The 22,187-nt window shown below is 46.9% G+C and overlaps 1 protein-coding gene across 1 annotated transcript; it reads right to left on the bottom strand.

The window, feature by feature from the left end:
• Nucleotides 1-10,452: 10,452 nt before the first annotated feature.
• Nucleotides 10,453-15,366, bottom strand: DUSP6 (dual specificity phosphatase 6). The gene is made up of 3 exons (XM_046646463.1): nt 14,268-15,366; nt 13,219-13,656; nt 10,453-12,194 (listed from the first exon to the last, which is right to left on the bottom strand). The coding sequence occupies exons 1-3, from the start codon at nt 14,665-14,667 to the stop codon at nt 11,887-11,889; spliced, it is 1,146 nt and encodes a 381-aa protein (XP_046502419.1). The 5' UTR covers nt 14,668-15,366; the 3' UTR covers nt 10,453-11,886.
• Between the last annotated feature and the right edge of the window lie 6,821 nt (nt 15,367-22,187).

The following is a 22,187-nucleotide window of genomic DNA, read 5'->3' as shown; positions in this document are numbered from 1 at the left end:
GAGCAGGAATATTTGTCTGAGCTCTAATATTACCTGGATGAAGTATTCCACGAACTCCCTCGACTTTGATTCGGTGATTGCTCCTCAGAAACCTTGCAATGAGGAATTCAGCAATCCACGCTCTCATCCTGGGAAGGGAGTGGCCGGCAGGTGAGCACTAGCCACATCACTGTAGAGGAGTATGACGCAGGTGTTAAGAACCTGGGCTTTTTAGTCAAACAGACCTGTGAACAAGTAGCAGCTTCACCATGAGTTACCCGGGGAACCTTCAGCAAATTACTTAAACTCTCTGAATTTCTGTTTTCTCCTCTGAAAGAGGAGGATTTAATATCCCTATAAAACTTCCCTGCTAGGATAATTGTGCCAGCCTCATCGTAATAGCCCAGTGTGTATTCTTTGGTAAATTTATAAATTGGCTTTGTGATTTATTAGCCACTTGCAGGAAGTCCTCCATGATCCTTTCCTTCTCCAAACAGAAAAAACGTCCCCTGCTCCTCTGAATTCCTGCAGCACTTCTTCTGAATCTCTGTTGTGGAAATTTCCAAAGGTGACATTACTTTCCACGTGCCAGCCAAGTGCTAAGCACTTTATATGTATTTTCTCATTCAGTCCTAATAACAACACTCCGAGATAAGTACTATAATTACCTCCATTTTTTTCACAGATGAGAAGAGGAAAAATTTAATTAGGTTAAGCAACGGGTCTCAGGTTACACAGGTGGCTAGTGATGAAGCTAATATTTGAACCTGCAGGAATCTAAATCCAGAGCTGATGTTCTTAACTTGAAGCTATTTGCCACTCTATATCTTATAAGTTATACACTATACATTATTAGTTTTATTTCATGGCTAAAAGTTCAAGATTTGTATCTAATTTATTTTTTATGGTCCCCGGGACATTCCTTGAACACAACAGGTTGTCTATTACTGAATGAATGAATAATTGTATAATTCCACTCCCCAGAGCCTTATCAATCAAAATTTGTTTGTACCAAGTGCTTTATGTCAATTGTCCCATTCAATCCACACAGCAACTCCATCAGCTAAGTGTTGTTATTACTCCCATTGTTCAGACGAGGAAAACCCAAGGCTCGCAGAGACTAAGTAACTTGTACAAGGTCGGATGGCTAATTAGTGACAGATCTGGAGTCTCATCTGGGAAGACTGAACACACTGACGGAGCTTGCAACCATCACTCCACAGCTGAGAACCGGATCTGAACTGAGATGGCTTCATCAAACCACAGACATATTCTATGGTCCACTCAGCCAGCAACTCTCTTTTTATAACTTTTTAATTCTTAATTGCTTTTGTCAAGGAGTGAGAAGGGCCTTTAAAAACGTGAAACTTTGGGTAGAGATCAGTGGCAATTCCAAAATTTTCCCATAGGAAGAGTTTGGAAATAGAAATGTCATTGGAATTGAGGTGAGGGGGAGCAAGGATATTTTGAAATTATCACAATGCTATATTTTCATAGGAGGCTCACTATTTTCTCATCAGATTCTATTATTATTTGTGGATTGCTGATAGATATCCTAGGGGCACATTAAATGGATAACCACTCTTCTGTTTGAGTATATATTAAAAATTGTATGTTTCATGAATCTGTACATAGACCTGTCTTCCTTACCATTTTTCAAAAGTGATTTAAACACCAGTAAAGTGAAATCTCGAATTTATAAATGACGCTAAGATTTTCTGGGAATTTAAATACCAACTTGACAAGAATAAACATCAGGAAGATCTCACAGAGCTCTGTGAGTGGGCAGAGAACATTTACGCACAAGAGGAGGCGGTTGCACGTAATGCCCACAGGAAAAGAACCCACCTTGTTCTCGGGAGACCAAGGCCTCCGAGTGCAGACGTGATCCAGGAAAAGGATGATGGCATCACTGTAGACCATTCCCTGAAGAAGTCGGTCCAAAGCATTGTGGTAGTCACAAAAGCAAGCATCATCAGGAAGGATGTTAAAAACAAAATAGAAAGCACAGTCATGTGAATGCTCATGCACACACGCACACACATATACACGCAGAGACACCAGGATTCATCTGCCCCAGATACACCCAGTAGAGTTCCCATTGTGAAACCTCAGAAATCTCATAATGAAACTGAAACATATCCAGAGAAAGTCATCAAAAATTATTAGGATTTGTCGAGAAACCAGAGAGACTTTAAAACACTTCAGCCTGGAAGGACAAAATATGAGAGTTGACAGGCCAGTGTCTATAAAATTACAGAGGCTACTGATGGAATAAACACAGATTGTGACACCAAATCCCAACAAAGCAGATCTAGAAGCCCTTGTGAAATTAAAATAAAGAATTTTTAAGACAACTTATGTTTTCAAAGGCTACTTTAGAGGGCAGGTAATAAACTAGAAAAAATAACTCTAAGAGAGTCTAAGATAGTGAGTTCATGATGACTTTTGGTTCAGTTACAGCTAAACTAGATGCTCACCCTTTTGATGTCCATGTGATGAAAGACTCTAGCAAGCTCCCTTTCACAGTGTTCTTTGAAGGCCCTGAGAGAGGAGATGCTAGATTAAATTAAGTACTGGTTTAATACATACGGCATATCTGCTAATTCCCAAACTGGCCAACCAAAAGAATCATGTGTGGACCTTTTATAAAAAAATAGATTCTCAGGCCTTATGTCCAGTGAATCCAACTCAGTAGATCTGGAGCTTAGTGACGCTAAGAGAAAATTCTTTCCATAGAAAAGTCCAGAATGTGATCTGATTGGCTGGACTTGAATCATGTCCCATCCCTGAACCAGTCACTGAGATGAGAAAAGGAGGTGCTCCTTTTGCCCTTACCTGGGTGATGTACCCGCCCCTATGGTGGGAGTAGGGTGTTCCCCAGGAAAGAAAGTGAGTGACTAGCATTTAGTCTCCCCTTCTTCCCAAGAAACAGAACCTCAATTATATTAGAGGAAGATTCCCTGGCCTCTCTAGCTTTGGCCATGTGGCTAATTCTGGCCATTGAGTACAGACAGTCTGGTATAGGCTCTCCAGGAAGCTTCTCTAACTGACTCTGACTCTGCAGGGAAGTGCACTCGTTCTCCTTCCCTGCTTCCTCCTTCCTACTGCCTGAAAGGTGAATGTGATGGCCAGCCCGGAGCCGCCATCTTGTGACTGCGGGACTCAAAGCTAGAATAAGCCTGCAGCTCAAATGTTCCCATGAAGCTGCCTGCCAGGCCAGGACTACCCACCTCCTGACTTTTACAGAAGATGATAAACTCTCATGAGTTTTATCTAGTTTTTGTTGTGTATTGTAGGCTTCTCATCCTAATTCTCCTTGATACAGTAGGATTCTGTAACCTGATGTGTGATCGCGTGATCTATAATAAGAAATATACATATTGGTTTCTGTCCCTGATTCCTGACACAGCGCTCCAGAAACCCTTGTAATTTCCTGGGTGATGAGAACATGAGGAGCATCTTTTGTTCTCATATTTAGTCTTTGACCCTGGTTCCTGACACAGGGCTCCTGAAACCCTTTTAATTTCTTTGGTGATAGGAGTGTCTTTTGTTCTGATGAGATGGCTCTGGGTGGGCTCCTGGATGGGGGCTGGTCACCAGAAAGACTAAGCCATGTTTAGAAGCTTGGAATTTTCAGTCCCACCCCCTATTCTCTTGAGAGAGGAGAAGGGCTGAAAATGGAGTTAATGATCCATTGTGTGGAGGCTATGTGATGAAACCTCCATAAAAATGCCGACAGCATGGGGTTCTGAGAGCTTCCAGGTTGACGAACCCATCCTTACTGGGAGGGTGACGCACCCTAACTCCACGGGGACAGAAGCTCCCGCTCTGGAGACTCTCCCAGACCTCACCCAGGTATCTCTTCATCAGGCTTCTCATTTGATTCCTTTATCACATCCTTTAACAAACTGGTCAGTGTAAGTAAGTGTTTCCCTGAGTTCTGCGAGCCACTCTAGCAAATTAATTGAACCTGAGGAGAGAGTCATGGGAACCTCTGATTTGTAACCAAGTCTGTCAGAAGTTGTGGGTGACTTCGATTGGCATCTGAAGTGGGTGAGAGCAGTCCTGCAGGACTGAGCCCTTAGCCTGAGGGATCTGACACTATCAGGAGGATGGTGTTAGTTTGAGTTAAATGGTAGGACCCCCAGCTGGTGACACAGAGAATTATCTGGTCTGGGGAAAAACCTCCACACACTTGGTGACCAGAAGCGTCAGAAGTGAAGTGCTTGGTGCGAGTAGTAAAGGAGACACGCGGGAGAGATTCACAGGAGGGAACAACTGCAGTTTGTCCAGTTCAAGATGTAACTGGGAAGGGAGGCTAGGCCAACCAAAAACCAGTTATTTCTATGTTCTACAAATTCTTTAAATTTCATCCCCCATATCCCCGGGTATCCTGACTGTTGCTCTCTGACCTACGACTTGAAAAGTATTTTTGCCGTGCCTTAGGAAGAATTTGTCTTGACTGCTTCCAAAGCTAGGCATAATTCATCACCTACAACTACGGTGGCTTTTTCACATATCTGTGAAAAATCGCTCCCTCTTCAGAATTGGTTCAAGGTTTAGTATGCCCCAAAATGCTTCTAGACTAGCCCTGCTTAAGTCTAGAGCATTAAAAGTAACTATTCTTTCAACTTGATCTCTCTGACTCTGTTTCCATGTTTGTTAAATAGATTTCATTAGTAGTTTTTCAACATTTTTAGCCACAAGTCCCTTGATTCAAAAACCATGCACTCCTAAGGCCTCCATGTAAAGTTGCACAGGTTGGCCACTGCCATTTTGTCATTGTCTTTCTGATTGGCCTCTTTTAGAGTTGTGCAGTGTACAACCTGCCCCCAAATGCACCTACGCCCTTCCCTGAGGAGGACCAGAGGAACAAAGTTTGAAAAGCATTTCACTGATATTTTTAATGCATATAATCAACAGAGAACTAGCATTTAGCATATCAAAGCACTTTTTATATCAATATGAAAAACAGAGGAAACCCAACTGAAAACTTGGCAAGGGACTTGAACAGGTGCATCATAAAATAAAATATCCTTTGACGAATCAACACAAGACAAGGGCTCAACCTCAATAGGAATCAGAATGATAAAAATTACAATCATAAGTAACCATTTCACATCTACCATATAAGGAAAAACAAAAACGTCTGACAATATCACGTGTTGACAAAAATATGAAAACTCATATACTGTTGGCGGTAATGTATATTGATACAATCACTTCAAAAACAATCTGTCATTATTTGAAGTTGGAGGGCTACACAGCCTATACCTATTCTGTTCTTTTGTGTACCCTATTCTTTTGTATATTCCATTCTTTTTTTTTTTTTTTTTTTTTTGCTGAGGAAGATTTGCCCTGAGCTAACATCTGTGCCAATCTTCCTCTATTTTGTATGTAGGATGGCTTTACACCATGGCTGTTGAATAGAGAGTAGGTTGGTTCCTGGGATCTGAACCCAAAAACCACTCAGCCACAGGGCCACCCCCTTTATTTCCTTTTTTTGTGTGTGTGGTGAGGAAGAGTGTCACTGAGCTAACATCTGTGCCAATCCTCCTCTATTTTATGTGGGATGCCACCACAGCATGGCTTAATGAGCAGTGTGTAGGTTGGTGCCCAGGATCTGGCTGTGAACTCCAGTCCACCTAAGCAGAGCACCTGAACTTAACCACTGCACCACCGGACACCCCCTCACTATTCTTATCATCCTACATTCGAGCAGCTTCCATGTGACATGTGGCAGGCTGTATTTTCCAAAAATGACTGCAATGATATTTTCCATCCCACATATTCTTCCAGAATCTTGCCCGTCCTCCATCCCCTCCCCTTGAACCCTTCTAAACCTTTGTGTACAGGACTTCTGAGCCTAGGTCCTAAAAGTCAATACAGTTTCCACCTGGTTCTCTCCCTTGGGATTTCCCCCTGGAACTCAGACCCCATACCGTGAGGAAATTTAGGGCACATGGAGAAGAACCAAAGTCCCTGGCCCTCGCCCTGGCTGAGCCCCCAGCTGACAGCCAGTGCCAACCTGCCTGCTTTTCGTGTGAGCCATCTTGGAAATGGAGCCTCTGGTCCACGGTCCGGCTACACTGGATAACACGGCACTGAGCAGAAACCAGCCTGCCCTCCTGAGTTCTACCCTAGCACAGACTTGTGAACAAAATAAATGATTATCGCTCTTTGACGCCACTAAGTTTTGGGATGGTTTGTTAGGTAGCAATAATAACCGGAACATACAGTAAAGGGATGTTCCTGCTACAATCATCCTGGGAGCTATGTGCTCCCAAAGATCCCTTTCTGTACCTTCCTCTCCTTCTTTCTTCCTTTTCCCGTTAGTATTTGCAATAGGAATTAAACTGGACCTAATGAAAAATGCCTAATATAATAAGCACTTAGTCTCCAAAAGCAGGAAAGGGGGAATTCTACCTTAAAGAAAGTAATTTTTTTCAGACTTACGTGGTGCTTTTTAGGATATCATTATCAAATAATGTACGCTATTTCTTCTCTTTTCCTTTGTGTGTCTGGGAGTTCATTTTTTGAAGCTTGGTGGTCCCAAACTCCTCATCGTTAAAAAGCAGTGGATATGTACATGACCTCTAAAGGTATTTTCCATGACAAAAAGGGAAGAGTGCATACAAGTGGGCCATTAATCCTTTCCTATATAAAAATAAAACCTAAGGTCTAAAATGTTATTTTGACTTTTGCAGCATATGGGGACATGCAAGGACTGGCCCATGAGTTCCTCGGGGCTTCTGCTTTGATTTGGGGCACTAGCAGAAAGACTAAGTGGTTACACTTAGAAACATGACATTGTCTTCAGCCTTTGAGGGCTGGTTAAGTCTTCAGTGGCCTTTTATTTTAACCTTGTTTCATCAAATCAGTGCGACACAGATCAAGGCCTGGGTAAATATTTGTGAATTGTTTGAACTTTGTTCTGTGCCCTTAAATACTCTTAGGAAATCAATTTTGGACTTTAAAGAAGTTTGAAGATTCCGTCACCAAAACCGGACTGATTCGGGGCCAATTGTGATACGAAACACAAGAGGAATGAGAGTATTTGGAAGTCTGCAGGATCTTTTGGAAAATGATTATTACCGTGTGAGGAACTGCATGTAAATTTACACCTTAAGTAATCCTTTCGAAGCAGTTTAAGGTCTCAAGACTGATTTTTTAAGGTGACTTTTCAAGAATATTTACTTACAGCCAGCTACCACCTGATCTGCCCTTGTTATGTTTCATACTTTCATTATTTTCTAATTTGCCTCTCTTATTCTGCAGATCTCCACAATATGTATTTCTTCTCTCCCACCCTCCCTCTCTCTCTCTTTCTCTGTATCTATCTCTGTCTCTTTCTCTCTCCACACAGGCTTTCCTCTGGGAGGGGTCAGAGTGAGGACGTGAATTTCTTGGAGCCAGTTCACTTGTGTAATCCTGAAAGGGGAGTGTGAGCAAGGGTCACAGCCAGCTGGCCAGCTGCTAGCCACTCTAGAGATCCCAGGAAAATCATTTTTGTAATTTATGTGCTCATGGGCCCCAGATAGGGCAACTTCTCCGTGGAGAGGAGGATGGAAGGCCCCAGGCAGACACCACATCTCTCTGGCAACGTGTCCCCTGGAGCCCCCTGGCTTTCTCCTGATTGGCTGCCCGGTTTGGGTTTGACTGGGCAGGTCACTAACCCTCTGCTTCCTCCCCTTCCGCAGCTGTAGGATGGGATCACCACTTCCTAGTCAGTATCACAGGACTTTATAAAGGCGAGCAAATACTTAGGACAAGCAGTTTCCAACAAGAAGTGCTAAATCTTCAAAGCTCAGTACTACCACCTCCCATTAGGTGACTTCGGGCATCACTGGCCTCTCTCTGCCTCAGTTTCCTCATTGAAAAATAGTAAGACCCCTCTCACAGAGCTGTTTTGAGGATTCAATGAGATAATATTGTATATGAAGCACAGGATCTGATACTTTTAACAAATGCTATTTGTTTCAGCTGCTCTGCACCTCATTTTACCATCTAATATGCGTCACCGATCCATGACCAGAAGGCTGGAATTATAAGAGAAACCTAAAATGAAAGGTAAAGACTCTCTCATTTTGCAGAGAAGAAAAAAGAAACTCGGTGAGGCTGGGTGACTTGCCCAGGGCTGTGTGATTCATTAGTGAGAGAGCAAGAGTTAAGAGTTCAGATCGCCTAATTACTGGGTCGAGGCAAGTCTCCATTTTCACTCCTTTGAAGGATGTGCTGGTATTTCTATCCCCAGATAACCCATTATCAGTCTGATTTCACCCCTTAAACCAGTCTATACCATTAACCAGTGCATTCCCTAAGTCTCCTGCAGCCCCACAAAACCTGCAGAAACCTCCTCTCCCAAAACGCCCCTCAGCCCCCCGCACAGGGTCAGGAAAGGTAACACTTTCTCTGAGACCTGAGGAAGCCGGGAATGGGGACAGCAGGTGAGGAGGGGGGCCGGGGAGCTGCAGCTGCTGGCAAAGGTTGCCCTAGTAACCGTGCGTGCAGGCTCCATTCAGGAAGTGAGCCCAGCTCCAGGCTGCAAAATGATCGCCTTCACGCGGCTCCTCTAAGCACAAAGGAACCAAAGGAACGGAGGGATGGGCAGGAGAAAGGGAGGGGCGGGGCGAGGCGGGGGTCCATGCTGTCTGTTGCAACCTTCCACCTTCCATAGAAAAACAAGAAAGAAAGAGAATAGCTCTTTGAATCTTCTGGCCTGCGTGAACCGTAACAACCACCCATTTAACATGAGTCCTTTTGTGGGGAACCGAGGGAAGCAGGCACCCCCCTGTTCACCAGCCTCACGAAACAATATGCCAGAAGAGGGGGTTGAAATCCCAAACACTGCAACTTTGTGGGGGCCCTAAACACTTCTTGCTCCCTCTCTTTTACTCAGACTGATGACAAAGACCATTTGCTACCGATTTATTGGAAACTTTTTTTTTTCACAGCTTGAGCTGCTTAAACGCAGGGAGCTCCCTCTCCCCAAATCGCTGTCAGACACTTGCTGAATGGGCCAGGCTCAATTATGCTCCCTCCACAGGTTCAGCTCACACTGTGACCCTGCATGGCTTCCTGCTATTCATATGTGTTACTTCCCCTTTGTGGTAATGGCTTGTGGCACTTGGCCAGAAAACATTATTAATTTCAGAAGTGGACTGACAAACAACAAACCCACAGTGAACCGAGAGGAAGTGCTGGGGAGGCCAGCTGTCGGCTAGGGCAGAGCGGTAGGAACTCAATGTATGCAGGTTCTAGGAGGAGAGGAGATGAGAATCCACCAAGAGGAAATGCACTAAAATTATCCACAGCCCATATGAAAGAAAAAGGAAAGAAAGAAAAAGAAAGAGAAAAGAAATCAGAGGAAAAAAAGTGGGGGGAAGCATGCAGCTACTTGAGCTGCAGCTGGACAGGAAATTGCTAACGCTGCTTGCAAATCCCTACTTTGAACAGGCAGTTTAGGGAATGCCAGGAGCGGAAACCGTTCAGAACCGGATTAACACGAGCCAAGTTGAACTGCAACCCACTTCTCCTTTCTGAGCCCTGGCTGACTTGGGGCACTCAAATGGGAGAGATTGACTTGGTATTTTTCTGCACTGTTTCTGCATGCTTAGTTGCTAAAAGTCACATTGGACAGTTTGATATGCTTACCATAAAAGCAGGGCCACTTACCTCCTATAATGTAGATTACCAGACAATCCAACTGGCATCTCACTTGTGCCATGTGGGTAAAAAGCTCATCTTTCTCTCCACTGTAGATAAAGGGACCGGGCTCATTTGAAAAGGGCCTGAAATGTAGATATGTTCTAGTTCTTTTGATTTCATACCCCTTTACTTTTATTTTGGTTTGCATACTTTTACCCTCAGGACAAAGAGAGGGGATGTCCCAAGGTAAACAGCAGGATAGTAAACCTTTATCTTGAAACTGTTCAAAATAACCGTAACATAAGGTTCAATCGTGGTTTCGGACCCACATCCTAAACCAGTTAAGCACAGAACACATTAGAACAGCAGTGGCAAAGTTTCATCCCAAGTGCCAGTGTGAGATTTTAAAGCCACCTCAACACTCGGTGAGAAAGCTTAGAAACGCCTTGCCATGGATGTGAGAAAGGAAAGGAGAGACGCTATTCCTGACTCATTTGTTATTCCAACACTAGGATAATTTGCAGGTAGAATTGCCAGACAGTAACAGACTGGAAAAAAAAATTACCCCTACTTTCTCCCTGGCATGCGTAAGTATTATTGAGTAGAAGATCCTGATGGGGAAGGAAAGAGAGGTTAACACTGACTGTCATCTTGTTATTCTGGTACCTACTCTTTATGACTATTCATGAGTATCCTCAGCAAGGTGTGCTCTCTGGTTTCATTCTTCTTCTAGAGCATTACAACTTTCTTAAAGACGCCAGAACTATATTCATAGAAAGTATTGTCCATACACGATAGTCCATCCATTCTATGATGTCGTCTTTATTTGAAGCAGAAGATTAATTTCATAAACTGTACCTGAAGAACATTCTTGGAGTACCTTAAAAGACTAGAACTTGCCCTGCTGTTCCTACATACACTTTACAGGCCAATATAGCCCTGACTGAAAACTTCCTAAAATGTGTCACTTCACATGTAAGTACAATTGAGAGATTTTTTAAAAAATACACATTCAATAGCCAAAATAGTTATTTATTAATAATTTAAAGTTTTACATTCTTAGAATAAATTTCAGCTCGAAACTTTACACCATGAACATAATGGAGCAAGTTAACTCTCCCTTCTTCACAACTTAACTCTCCCTTCTTTACAATCATATGCGCATCACCTATCAATGAGGACCCATGCTCACACACACGCTTCCAGTTTCATACAAATTTTTTTAAAAAAGGAAAGAAACCAACCCAAAGTATTGCATTTGAGGTGACACTCCCTGAAGAATTTTGTACAGAGGTAATATGCTGTTTAGCACAGCTGAAGTTAAAAAAAAAAAAAAAAACAAGTGAGCCCATGATTTTGGTGCCTTTCCAAGAGATCCCCTTTGCGACAACACAAGCCAAAATATTTACAAAGGTAAGGCATAGGCAAACTACATTAAGAGAAAAAAAATCACAAGGAAGATATATGAAAGAGACTGAAGACTGCACCATAACAAGGTCTCAGTGATAACAGTGTCCATGAAAGTGTCATTCAGAATTGGTAAAGTCAAGCATGCATACCCTTTGGATTAGAAAAGAGCAAAGTTTTCTCTGTTTTGTTTTAAGAAGTGGCATACTGCTCTTTCTCCCTTTGGATGATTTCTTTTAAACCCATCAAAGAAAAAACAAACACAATTCAAACAAACACTGTCAAGTGATTTAAGATCAAATATTTACAATAATCAAATGGAGTATCAGATTTATTTTATTTCTTTATTATTATTTATTTACTTTTTTTTTTTTTTGCAAACTGATACTACAAATACAGAGCTGAAACCTCTCTTTGGCTCCTCTATATGCAAAATTGAATCAGTCTTCACTGAAGACAATATATAGTCAGTTCCAGATGCAAAAGGAAACAGTCATACGAGGCCCTAAAAATCATAAAGAACACATGCTCCTACCCTACCATTTGGTCCTACCCTATATACCTGGAAGTCCTCGAATTCCAGTCCCTGCATGGGTAGGCTGTACACACGGGTGTGGAGCAAGCCTATTGCCTGTATCTGTACAGCATGTCCTGTTCTTCCAACGAGAACGGAGCAAATCTCTCCCTTTGTAAGAACCAATTCCACACGTGGTAACCTTGTCTAATACAGACAGCTGGTGTCATTTTGACACCTGGGGCCACACACAAAGAAAGCAGCCCAGCTGATGCTGCCAAGAGAAATTGCTAAAGGAATGGACACATCCCAGCAAGGAGGGGCAACAGGGCCTTTCACGTGGATTGCAGCGAGTCCACCTGGTAGACATTCTGGTTAGAGGGGGTGGTGAAATAGAGCTGCTGGGCTGGGACCCGGTTGTCACAGGGGCTGCTGAGTCCCAGTGTCCTCTCGAAGTCCAGCAGCTGGCCCATGAAGTTGAAGTTGGGGGAGATGTTGGATTTCTTCATCTTCACAATGTCATAAGCGTCGTTCATCGACAGATTGAGCTTCTGCATAAGATAAGCCACAGTCACAGTGACCGAGCGGCTGATGCCAGCCAAGCAGTGCACCAACACGCCACAGTTTTTGCCCCGGGCTTCATCTGTAAACACACGAAAAGGAAAGCGAGATGTCAGTAGACCGAAAACCACCCTTTGTGAATGATCAGTGTAAAAACTTGAATTGAAGAAAGCTAAAAAATAATTAGTGTGTGGCAGTTGAGCCCTGCAGGCAGCAGAAAATATATCATTGTGATAAAACATGTACACTGGGCACAATTACATATTTCAGATATTTTCTGAAAAGGGAGCTTTTGTATTAAGTTTCTGCCAACAAAAAACTCCTTAATGTGTGCATTCTTTGCCTCAGCATGTGAATACCAGAAACCCTGCAATATGGTCGTGAATGCCTTTTATACAGACAAGCAGACTGCAAGGGTCTATTAAATTATTCTCCAACTGTTGTGCAGCTAACAATGGAGGTATTCAGGCATTTTAAAAGAGAGAGGGAAGTCACAGGGGACAGCCCATTAGGAGGAACAGGATGTCGACATGGCCTGAAAATGAGTTCCTTTGTAAGAGGAAATGCATTACAATGCCTGGAGATTCGCTTCTCCAGGCTTCCAGCCCACAGTCCTTCCTGCGGGGCTCAGGTTACCCTCACTGTCTCCCTGTTAACCCGTATCACAGTAACATTCAACTGGATTACAACATCTAGCATTCAGAGGGCTTTCCAACAACTAGCTCGATGTCCTAAAATAACTCCCAGGCCTTTTAAAATTATAAAGCAATGCTAAAATTCCTGTCTACCGGGAGGACTTCTGTCTAAGCCGTCCCCGGAGTCCAAAGATTGTGGGAAAATCCTGTTGTCTGATTATGGACGGCCCCCCTTTCAAACGACTGAATTCAAAGAGTTAAGAAACAGATCAAATACACCTGTGGTCTGCAGCCTGGTCAAAAACACTTTTCTTAGCAAGAAAATAAACCAGAATTAAGAAGGCCCTTGGAACATTAGAGACCTTCAGGTCGACAAATTAGCGAACAGCAACAAAGATTAACAGTTTTAACTCTGAATAGCTAGGAATTTTGCATTTAAAAGTCTGAGGGAGGAATGTTAATTAGTCTCACCTATGAAAGAAATGGCTTCAGGGAAAAACTGGGACAGGTTTTGGCTCCAGTGATCCGAGATGGGGATCTGTTTGTATTTAAACTCTCCTGCGTTCTCAAAGAGATTCGGCAAGTTGGGGGTGACGTTCAAGATGTACTTGATGCCGAACTCCTCCAACACGTCCAGGTTGGTGGAGTCCTTGGCACAGCCCAAGTAGAGGAAGGGCAAGATCTCCACGGGGAAAGAAGGCTGGCTGTTGGACAGCGGGCTGCCATCTGAGTCCGTTGCACTATTGGGGTCTCGGTCAAGGTCAGACTCAATGTCCGAGGAGGAGTCGGAGCTGATCCGCAGGCCCCCGAGCCCCAGCACTGGCAGTGGTGGCGAACTGCTGCTACATGAGCCGTCTAGATTGGTCTCGCAGTGCAGGGCGAACTCGGCTTGGAACTTGCTGAAGCCACCTGCCAGGACGAGAAAAGCAATCACGTAACCCGAGATCCCGTAGTAGTTTTCACAGCTTGTGAGAGCCGCAGCCGGGCGCAGGAAACCCACAGCAACCTACGAACCCCCTACACACAGAGCCAAATGTAAGAGAAAGGCACTTAAATGTGCATCCTTGGGAGTGGAACGAACGGGCCCGCTCCCCTGGGAACTCTTATTCTTTTGAATCCGGAAATGCACAAAATGGCAACTTTTCTGAATATTTTGAGGGGCTAGGAGGTGCCAACATGCACCCCAACGACCTCTCCCGTCCTGCAAATGTTAAAGCAAAATCACACGATAGAAAGGAGGGAAACGTGGAGCATATTCCAGGGAGGAGGAAGGAGAAGTGCTTAGAAAGAAACGGACCGTGCCTTCCCCCGGAAGCGGGGGGATTCTGCGCTCGCGCGGCTCGCGGGTCCGGGACGCAGGAGGTTCGCAGCCCACCGCCGGCAGCCGGCCCCGGCGGGGCAGCGCGGCTCAGGAGCGCCAGCCAAGCGCAGCAGGGCCACTTCCAGGCCGCGTGCCCCGCCTGCACCCGCAGCTCCGCGCCCCCGCCCTGCCCGGCGCCCTGGACTCCCCCGGAGCGTACCTTCCAGGTAGAACGCCCGGCAGCCCTCGTCCTTGAGCTTCTTGAGCAGCAGTCCCAGCACCGACTCGCCGCCCGTGTTCTCGTTCCAGTCGCTACTACTCTCGTCGTAGAGCACCACCGTGTCGGTGCCGCAGCGCCGCGTGAAGCGGTCCCGGTCCTCGCCGCGCGTGAAGAGCGCGCGCACGGGCAGTTTGCCCTTCTGCAGGCGCCGCAGCATGATGCCCGGGATGGCCACGTTGATGGCTGACTCGATGTGCGACGACTCGTACAGCTCCTGCGGCCGGCAGTCCATCAGCAGCAGCCGCTCGTTACCCAGCTCCAGCTGCTCGTTGAGCCATTCCACCGTCTTGCTGATCGCCATTTCCGAAGCGAAGGGCACGGGTCTGAGCGTATCTATCATGGGGGTCGAGCTGCGGGAGAGGGTGGGGTGCCTACCAGACGCCCCTCGGGGCAGGCATAGGCCGAGCGCGCCGCGCGAAGCCGCCGCTCTCGGAGCGGGCTTTAATTCCACCTCAACCTTCCCAAACCGGGTTAGCGGTTGGGGAAGGCGAGACAGAAGAGAAGCCGGCCTTTCCCTCTGCACCCGGCTGCAGCCGCTCGCTCTTGATGTCAATGAGTCTCTCTGAATGAAGCTGCCCAGACAGTTTTGTTCCTCCCCAATGAATGAAATCCAATTAATTCGGACTCCGTGCTACTGAGAAGGGAGGGAAAAAAAAAAGTCTAGCGGCTTCTAATCCCTCCCTCCAAGGCTGCACCTCAAATCCACCCGGGCGTCTTTCTCCTCGGATTATTCAAGCCTCGGTTTGCTCACTCTCCCTAGGACTCAGCCCTCGCACACCCCCTGCGCGAGGCAGCTCCTCAATGGATACAAACAGCGAGCGTCTCAATGGATACATTCTCCGGGCCAGCCAATGAGCGCGCTGCGGAAGGGGCTGTTGCCGTGGGGACGGGCCGGCTGGAACAGGTTGTGTTGATGAATTGTTAATGAGTTTGTCATTCACAAAAACGGAAAGGAATTTCCGCTCCGGATAAGCCCCAGTGCAAACAAGCTGCAACAGCGGGCTCTGCGGGAGGAAGGAGAAAGAAGAGGAGGCGGTGGAGGAGGAGGAGCAGGGCACATAAACCAGGGCACTTCAGTTGTCTCATGTTTCCTTCTGTTGAGAGTTCACACTTCGCGTCGGAACTTTTGCGCACAAATGGTGCAATTAGCAGGCACAAAAGCCCTTATTCGCGACGCCTGTGCTCGCAAGCTAGCTTTAGGAAAACTTGTGCTGACTTTTTTCCTTTTTATTCCCTTTAAACTCATTTGGAGCAGAATTCGCCTAATCCCTCCGCCCTCCTTTAGGCGGTGTGTGGCATTTGTTTGCCAGTTTAAAAAGCCCAGTTCTGTTTGCTCTGATGTTCTTTTAGCCGAGGCTGTGTTGGGGCTGGTGAACTGCCTGGGCTTTAGTGACCGATGAAGTGTTAAATGCTAATCCAACATCTTTCGAAACAAATCAGGATTTTGTTGAAACACTTTAAAGCAAGCAAACAAACAAACGTCTGGAATAGAAAGAAAGCAGGTTTTGTAAAAATAGCGTTTTAATTTTTTTACAGCAGAGACTGCAGAAACTCGCCCGATGCTTTTATTCCTCTCCAGTGGAGTGGGGCGTTATGAGCCATTGTTCCAGGGATCCAAGCCCCCCGCCCCCCGCCGCCGTCTCCACCACGCACTGGCAGGAGCTGGGGGGCTTGCGCTCGTTAATCATTTCTGGGCAGGGAGCTCGGCTTCAGACAGAGGAGCCGGTCTGGTTGGGCTGCCTGGGCGAAGTGCACTAGGGCGCGCAGAGCCCGGGCCGGCTATCCCCACCGTCGGCGAGGCGTGGGGAAGTCCTCCCGCAAGGCCTGCAGGCTGCGGAGGCTCAGGCGGGCTCGGCGATTGGTTACTGTAGACACGCAGGCCTGTCAGGGGGGCCTATACCCCCACCCCAGCCCGCGACCGGCCACCCGCTTCCCTGCCCGGGCTGCGGCCCCCTCCTCTGCCGATCGCCGGGCTCTGGAGGAGCACCGGCGGCGCCTGCGCGTTGCGCTCCTTGCCAGCACCCCACCGCCGCCGCACCTCGCTCAGCCAGCTGAGGGTGATGGGCGACCTTGCGGACGCGTGCGGGGCCGAGTGCGGGACTCTGGGCTCCGGAGCGGACTGGGGCGGGTGAGGGGCGAGGAAGAGTGCCTGCCTGGACCCCCTGGCTCCCAAGGAGGGCTAGGCGTCCGGGGAACGTCTCTGCCGCTCTGCAGAGCCAGCAGGTAACCGGGGAGGTGCTGCGCTGGGCCGCGGCGCCGCCGAGCAGGGCGGGCGGCGGCGGCCGGATGGAGGCGTGGCCGGCGGGGGCCGCGGCGGCGGGAGGCGCAGTCCCGGCGCGCGGAGCTCTATTGTTATAGAAAAGTGCCCGCCTGCCCCTCCCGGGCGGAAAGCCACCTGTGTGCGGCCGGCGCGGCGCTGCGCAGGGGTTGGGGGGAGCCTGCGGCCGGAAGGCGCGGGCCCTGATCCGGCCTCCCCTCCCTAAGCCCCGCGGAAAGGAGGCCGCGCATGGTCCCGCCGCCGCCAAGGAGGCGGAAACGGGGGCAGTGGCGTGGCGGGGAGCGGCTTTTCCCAGCGCCCCTCCCGGCGCTCTGCGCCCCCCGCCATCCAGCGGAGGGCATCTGAGGTCGCGGGGTCTCCCTTAGCCAGACGCCCAGCACCCACGGCCTGCCTGCTGACGCCCCCGCTCCAATTTGCATTTTTAGTCACTGGTCTCCTCCTTGGTTTGGGGAATGTAGGCTAAAAAAAGGCGGCTGCGAGGCCCAGGTTGCCAAGTTTGGAGCTCTGCTGCGGGCTGGCCGCCCCTGGAAAAGCGTGATCGACGGCGGTGGGGGTGCCGCGCGCCTCTCCCCGCGCCTTTTTTGGGCATCCATTGGAACAAAATTCCCGTATTTCACTGGATAGCATCCAATTCCAGCTGGGGGAGGATTGCGCTGGAGCTCACGCCTCCCATCCGCCCCCACCTGTTACAGACCTTCCCACCCCGAGACGTTTCAGTCCCTGGGAGCTGGAGGCGAGGAGGCAAGATGCGGGATGCTTTGCAGGGGAACTGAGAAGAGCAAAGCCTTTCAGCCCGAGACCTCTAACGGAAGAGGCGGGGAGGGAAATTGCTTTCTCCTTAGCTGTTTTAGAAGTGTAGTTACCTGAGCCGGGCATAAATTTGGGAAGATAATCGCAACACTTCTCGATTTTCTCCGAAAATCGGAACATTTCGTTTGACCCATGCTTCTGAACCGATCGCAGGAAATGTCGGTCCTTCTCAGCACATTTTATAAAATGGCATTCTGACCGCTCGGTCCTCTGGAGTGGGGCGCCCCGGGTTTGAATTGTGCCCCCATCTCTACACAAACGTGCGACCTTGGTTAAATCGTGTTCCATGTTGGCATAACGAAGATAATAAAAGCATCCGCTTTGTTGGCTCACTATGATGCTTGGGTAAAAGGCAGTGCCCTAACATGGTGTTGGTGCGGTAGTAGATGTTCTGAATTCCGAACCTGCACAGTGGCCTGAGTTCTGTCCATGCCAAAGACGCGCTAACAGGGGCCCGCCTAGAGCTCACCAGTCTACAGAGCAGCCCTCTGAGGAACTGCCCTAAGCAGTTAATCCATCCCAGTTCAGCTGTCAAGCAAAGCAGGTGCCGTTACAGACCAGGGTTAAAATCCTTTAACCGCTTAACACAGTGTACCCAGCTACCTTACTGACTTCTCCCTAATTGGTCCCCTTGTAAACGTCCTGTTCTCCAGCCGCTCCAAACTGATACAAGAGAAATAATATGTATTGGGAGTTGACTACATGGTGGGCATGGTCCTGATTTCTGTGTTGACGTGCATAATTTAGCTCAGTCTTCAGAAACCCATGTAAATTATCCCCATTTACAGAGATTAAGGAATTTGCCTGAGGTCACACAGTAGCAAACGGTGGGGCAGGATTTAAGGGCTGACTCTTTACAGACCCTCAAGGATTACCACACACATTACAAGGTGTGGTGGAGACTGTAGTCACCCCGCTGGGCTGTTCCCGGTCAAAATTGGAAGGATTCGAGATCTGCATTGTGAATTTTGACCACCAGGCTTTTCCAGCTTGTCATATTCTGTTGCACCTTCCCCACAGATGTCAAGGATCCAGAGTTAGGCCTATTTCCCTGCTGCTTTTACATCTGGTGGCTTTCTCTACACGTGCCTCTCCACTAAATGTTGCGGATCTTTCTTCCTTCGAGTATGTTTTAGATTCTAATCCTAACAACTACGATTTCTTATCTCGTGTGTCTGCATGGCACCTGGGGCTGGGTTCACATCGTAGCTCTGTCACTCACTAGTAGTTGAATTCTTGCCCTTAAATACTCTTGCTGCTATTTCTTTGCCCCCAATGAGGAATTCTGCATCCTGGGACGACAGTCAGATGCTGCTAGAACAGGCCAGAGAGAAGGGAAGAGTGACAAGGTGGAATTCCCAGAACATCCCTTCCTCCTGCCCCTTTTCCTAGGAGCTCTCAGACCGGATGTTAGCTGCTGCTCTTCCCCTCGAGGGAGAGAATGTGTGAGGGGTTGTGTTCCTATTGCTAGTGGGGTAATGGGGTGGACTAAAAACCACGCGCTCTGGAATTTGTTGTGTATTTTCTTTCAGTAACGGGTTTTTTTCCCCCTAAAAAAAATCACTTAGCCTCTTTGGATCTCCATTCATTCATTCACTCGTTCAATCATTCTAGGTCCCAGGAAAGCAGCTGGGAATAAAATAGACAAGACTACCTGCCCTCCCAGAGCTCACATTCTAGTGAGGACAGACAATAAACCAAATAAATAATTACACAGTATATTAGAAAGTGAAAATGCTATGGAGAAAAATAAAGCAAAGAACGGAATTCAGCAGTGTGTAAAATTAGGAAGAGTTGTACCTGCCTCAAAGGACTGTGAGGGTCAGAGACAACCGTGATACACATGTAGGGCACAAAGTGGGTACTCAAAAGATGTTTCTAAAACTCACTGCTCCGCTCCTGCAGAAAGCTGACTCCCTGTTGCTGGTGACCCTGCCCTGAATCTCATCATCCTGTCCCTGTCACCCAGGCTGCCAGGACAAGCTCTCTCGGAAGAGTTCTGGCAACCGGAAGAGGCACAGGCTTGCTTACTTGCAGAGGGCTCTGTTGCCTGCTAAGGATTCCATTCATATGGAGAGGACTGTGCTTAAAGACTGGAGACTACAGCAGATCATCTCTGACCCCTTCTCACGAGTGCGTGGAAGCAATTTCACAGATCCTGATTTCTCTGCGTGTGTGTATGTGTGTGCACGCAGGGAGCATGGAGCACACACAGTGCCTGAATTCTTCCTGGAAAGCTCCTTAAGAGTAAGTCTTTCAATTATGAATGTTTGCTTGGCTGTTAGAGAAGCATTCCAACCTTGCGGGAATTTTCCTGCCTTTGAGGACACTTGCAATTTCCGAGACCCAAAAAGCGGTTAGCATGACCTTTAATCCTCTTGGAGTAATCTCTATGAATACAATGGCATTTATTAACACATCATGTGGAAATACTTAAACAGATTTTCAGCTATTAGGGAGAGGGTGTTTTGGAAGGTCTGACTGACTTCCATGTCGTCTCATGTATTCCCTTTTAGAGGTCCCAGGGAGGCTGTCAAAGTGACAGTCAGTGGCTTTCACAACAGCTATATCCCAGAATTGAACTGCGTTTGAGAAATATGGTCTGACTTAAAGGGCGTATGGGCTTCACAGAATTCACACTGAGCTCTCCTGACAGGTGCCTCCAAAAGAACATTAGGAACTGTGAAACCCAAGGGGCCCGAAGGACTGACAATGGGAAGCAGGTTCTACACGTTGATAGACTGTGCACAGAGAAAACCAAAGGGAGTTTCAAATTGGAGCCCCTAATTCAAATTCCACGCCACGGCTGCAGATCCTGATTTGCAGTCAAACTGCTTCTCTTGTGCCAGCTGCATGCAGCTCGCCCCAGGGTGAGGGGCTGCAGGGTCTTATGTGCTGCAGGTTAATGATTTTCCCAAACAAGGCGGGGGTGGGGGAAAAGGCAGGCTGGGTTAGCCAGCCACTAATAGGTAGCTAGGATCGCTAGGCAGCAGCCTTGCCAGAGTCACACATCCGCAGTCACATCTAGGGAGTGGTTGGAGCTCTCCTGTGAACAAGGTTGCACTTCCGCACCTTGCCAGGGTGATACAGCCCAAAGGAAAATATGAACCATTGCGAAATTCAGACCTTCGCCCCCAACAGGCTAAGCTTTTCAAACTTATGGTCTTCGTCAGCTTTCTTGTGTTTCTGCTTCCCATCACCTGATGGAATGCACGTTAATTTACATTCAGATTCCATAGAGATATCTAGAATATTCTTTCGAAGTCTCTAGCAAGGAAATCCATTTAAAAATGATCTTATTTCTTCTTTCAGATGCTTTAGTCCGTTTTAGTCAGTAGGAAAGCATTCATTGATTCTTCTCACTTATTGATAATTTTCACAAAGTAGGAAATGTAAAAGCATATATAAATGTATATGTAAGAAACTGACAGAAAGAAGTTGGCATTTCTGCGTAGGATACGGCCTAGCTCCCTTACCAGTTTTTGTTTTTGTTTTGGGGGAAAGGAATGATGGCAGGTTGCTTCCCATTGTACTACTTCCACTGCCCCAGTGATGATCCTTAGTGGGAAATTAGACTTACGTTGCCTTACAAGGAGGTGAGGGACTATATGTAGTCATCTTTCCAGAAGCTTCCCTGGTCATGTCATGAAATATGTGTGCAGCATCCTGGGCATTCGCCATGCTGCGTCTACATGCAGAATATTTGCCTTGTGCCTTGTTGTGGGGGCCGTGTTTCCTCTGGTGACTTTTCTCCTTATCTTGTGTTCCGTTATTTACGCAGGTATGAGCAGTACAAATAGCTGTTGTGTAAGAGAACTAATTAGTTTTCTAAGTAGGTACTATTTCCTGCCAGCCTATTTTTGCCTCAGCAATCAGTGGAAATGACTGTGTGTGTCCATAATACAAGGGATGCTTCGGCTCAGTTTATCAAACTTGAGAACTCATAGATCCTCCAAGAATATATTGGTGGCACCCCAGGAGGCTCCAAACTCCAGTCTAAGCAATACTGCACTTGGCTGTTTGGTGGGTTAATTACAAAAGTTTTATTTGGATATATCATGAAAATAACAACGTAATGCTACCATCTATTCTGCACCAAGCTTTGTGCACGTTAAATCTAATTGCCATGATAACTCTGCAAAACAGATATACCATTACCACAATTTTATGGTGGGGAAGGCCGGGCCCCAATGTCAAGTAGTTACACTGGAATCCAACTTCACATTTCAGTCCCTTTGAAGCGTCTCCAGTACGTTCTGCTCCCTACTCAATAAGAGTGGCCCTAAAGCACGACTTCACGCAGCCTGTTATGGATTTGACTTGTTATAAAATGGCAGCTTCTACGTAATTTGTCAATTTTATCTTGCTAGTCCAGACTGGGAGTTCTGGAGTCAGACCAGACTAGATTCTAATCCTAGCTCAATCTGGATTCTAATCATTTCTAGCCGTGTGACACTGCAGAAAATCTCATAATCTCCCTATGCCTCAGTTTCCTCTTCTTTAAAGTGGGGATACCATATCACAGGCCAGTGTAATCAATGAGTTATATCTGTAAAGAGTTAGAAACAGTCCTGAAACAATAGTAACTCATTGACAGCTACGTGTTTTTTATTGTCAATGCGCACACAGAGGTCTTGATAAATGTTTATTGATCTTGCTGAGAAGGGGTCATATAATGAAAAGTACTACAGTGTCAGTTTTATTCTCAGGAATAGAAAAACAATGCATACAATATGCTGAAAAAAGATTTTCAGGAAGAGAGTCGATTGCTC

The sequence above is a fragment of the Equus quagga genome, chromosome 19 (genome assembly GCF_021613505.1).
Source record: "Equus quagga isolate Etosha38 chromosome 19, UCLA_HA_Equagga_1.0, whole genome shotgun sequence".
Taxonomy (NCBI): domain Eukaryota; kingdom Metazoa; phylum Chordata; class Mammalia; order Perissodactyla; family Equidae; genus Equus; species Equus quagga.
This window is presented reverse-complemented; position numbering and strand designations above follow the sequence as displayed.